General features: G+C 38.8%; 1 protein-coding gene across 1 annotated transcript; it reads left to right on the top strand.

The window, feature by feature from the left end:
- Positions 1–703: 703 nt before the first annotated feature.
- Positions 704–1,636, top strand: LOC104982229 (olfactory receptor 5M9). Its single transcript, XM_010831565.1, has one exon. It carries the CDS (start codon positions 704–706, stop codon positions 1,634–1,636), a length of 933 nt encoding a protein of 310 aa, XP_010829867.1.
- The last annotated feature ends 297 nt before the right edge of the window (positions 1,637–1,933 follow it).

Below are 1,933 nucleotides of genomic sequence, written 5' to 3'. Positions count from 1 at the left end.
TAAGCCTGCTCATCTAGAGTCAGTGCTCCACAACAAGAGAAGCCACTGCAGTGAGAAGCCCACACACCCCAACCAAGAGGAGCCCAAGGGCAGCCAAAAATAAATACACAAATACATTTTTTAAAAAGGATATCTTTCAAGTCATAGGGAAATTAGTAAGTTAATATTACATGTATTTGTATTAATATTGACAATGAGAGGCAACCATCATACACAAAAATAGTATTCAATGGAATTTCAATGATTCACTCTTATTACTTCCCTATTCAGCACAAAGTGGTTGTCTGACCTTGGTTGAATATTTATGAGTCTCAAGTCTTTTCCTATAAGACAATATGTTGAAATGGATTTGGTCATTCTCTGATGACTCTCGGTCTACCTTTACTTCTATTAACACTCTATGAGGTTAACATCATTGTAATAATTTAGCAAAAACAAGTGTCTGATACTAGTAGTACATGAATGTAATTGTTTTAGAGTTAAGAAATTAATAAATATTGCAATAATTACCTATAAGGCCTATTAAAGGAAATAAATGTTATTATATAGTCTTATATTAGACTGTGCAAAGTCTACATTGACTTTTATATTATTTGAACTAGGATACTGATAAACATGACTCAAAATTTTCAAGAATAAAATAAATCTATTTGTTTCTTTTAATTTGTCCATAGACAATGCAGACTGGGTCTAAATGAAGGCAATGCCAAATTTCACAGATGTGACAGAATTTATTCTTCTGGGGTTGACCAGTCATCAGGAGCTTCAAGTTCTCTTTTTTGTGGTGTTTCTAGTAGTTTACATGATCACTCTGATAGGGAACATTGGTATGATTATTTTGATCAGCATCAGCCCCCAGCTTCAGAGCCCCATGTACTTTTTCTTGAGTCATTTGTCTTTTGTGGATGTGTGGTTCTCTTCCAATGTCACTCCAAAGATGCTGGAAAACATACTATCAGAGACAAAAACCATTTCCTATGTGGGGTGTTTGGTGCAGTGTTACTTCTTCATAGCCCTTGTCCATGTGGAAGTATATATCTTGGCTGTGATGGCCTTTGATCGCTACATGGCCATCTGCAACCCTCTCCCTTATGGCAGTAAAATGTCCAGGACTGTCTGTGCTCATCTCATCTCTGTGCCATACATCTATGGATTCTCTGTTAGCCTTATCTGCACACTGTGGACATATGGCCTGTACTTCTGTGGAAACTTTAAAATCAACCATTTCTATTGTGCTGACCCTCCTCTTATCAAGATTGCCTGTGGAGGGGTCCACATTAAAGAATACACCATGATTGTTATTGCTGGGATTAATTTCACTTATTCCCTCTCTGTGGTTCTCGTTTCCTATACCCTCATCATAGCAGCCGTGCTGCGCATGCGCTCTGCTGATGGCAGGAGGAAGGCATTCTCCACCTGTGGGTCCCACCTGACAGCTGTTACCATGTTTTATGGGACTCTCATCTTCATGTATCTCAGGAGGCCCACTCAAGAGTCTGTGGAGCAGGGGAAGATGGTGGCTGTATTTTACACCACAGTGATTCCCATGCTGAATCCCATGATCTACAGTTTGAGGAACAAAGATGTGAAAGAGGCGGTTAACAAAGCAATCATCAAGGCAAACTTGAGGCACTGAACCTGCAGTACATAATTCTATGTATGCAGCTTCCTGTTATAAATGTCCAGGCATATAAATTCCCTGTTTAAAATAGACTGTATACGGGCAACACTTAAATATACTAAGAGGTCCAGTCTAACACAGTGATGGTTTACTCCATGAATGGACTCTCAGGACTAAGCCTCCTTTATCTACATATGCAAACATACTAACCCTGACCTATTACTGTTAGTCCCAGTGTATGCAAAATTGTGCTAAGTGTAGTCATCGGATAACTCATAAATACATTTGGATAAGCACATGTTAATTTGGAGG

This window comes from Bison bison, unplaced genomic scaffold (genome assembly GCF_000754665.1).
Source record: "Bison bison bison isolate TAMUID 2011002044 unplaced genomic scaffold, Bison_UMD1.0 scf7180017864527, whole genome shotgun sequence".
In the NCBI taxonomy this organism is placed as follows: domain Eukaryota; kingdom Metazoa; phylum Chordata; class Mammalia; order Artiodactyla; family Bovidae; genus Bison; species Bison bison.
The sequence above is the reverse complement of the archived record's forward strand: the minus strand, read 5'-3'. Positions and strand labels throughout refer to the sequence as shown.

Bases quoted from the DNA above. Each gene is read 5' to 3' on its own strand.
- LOC104982229 (XM_010831565.1), top strand. From the start codon at position 704: ATGCCAAATTTCACAGATGTGACAGAATTTATTCTTCTGGGGTTGACC.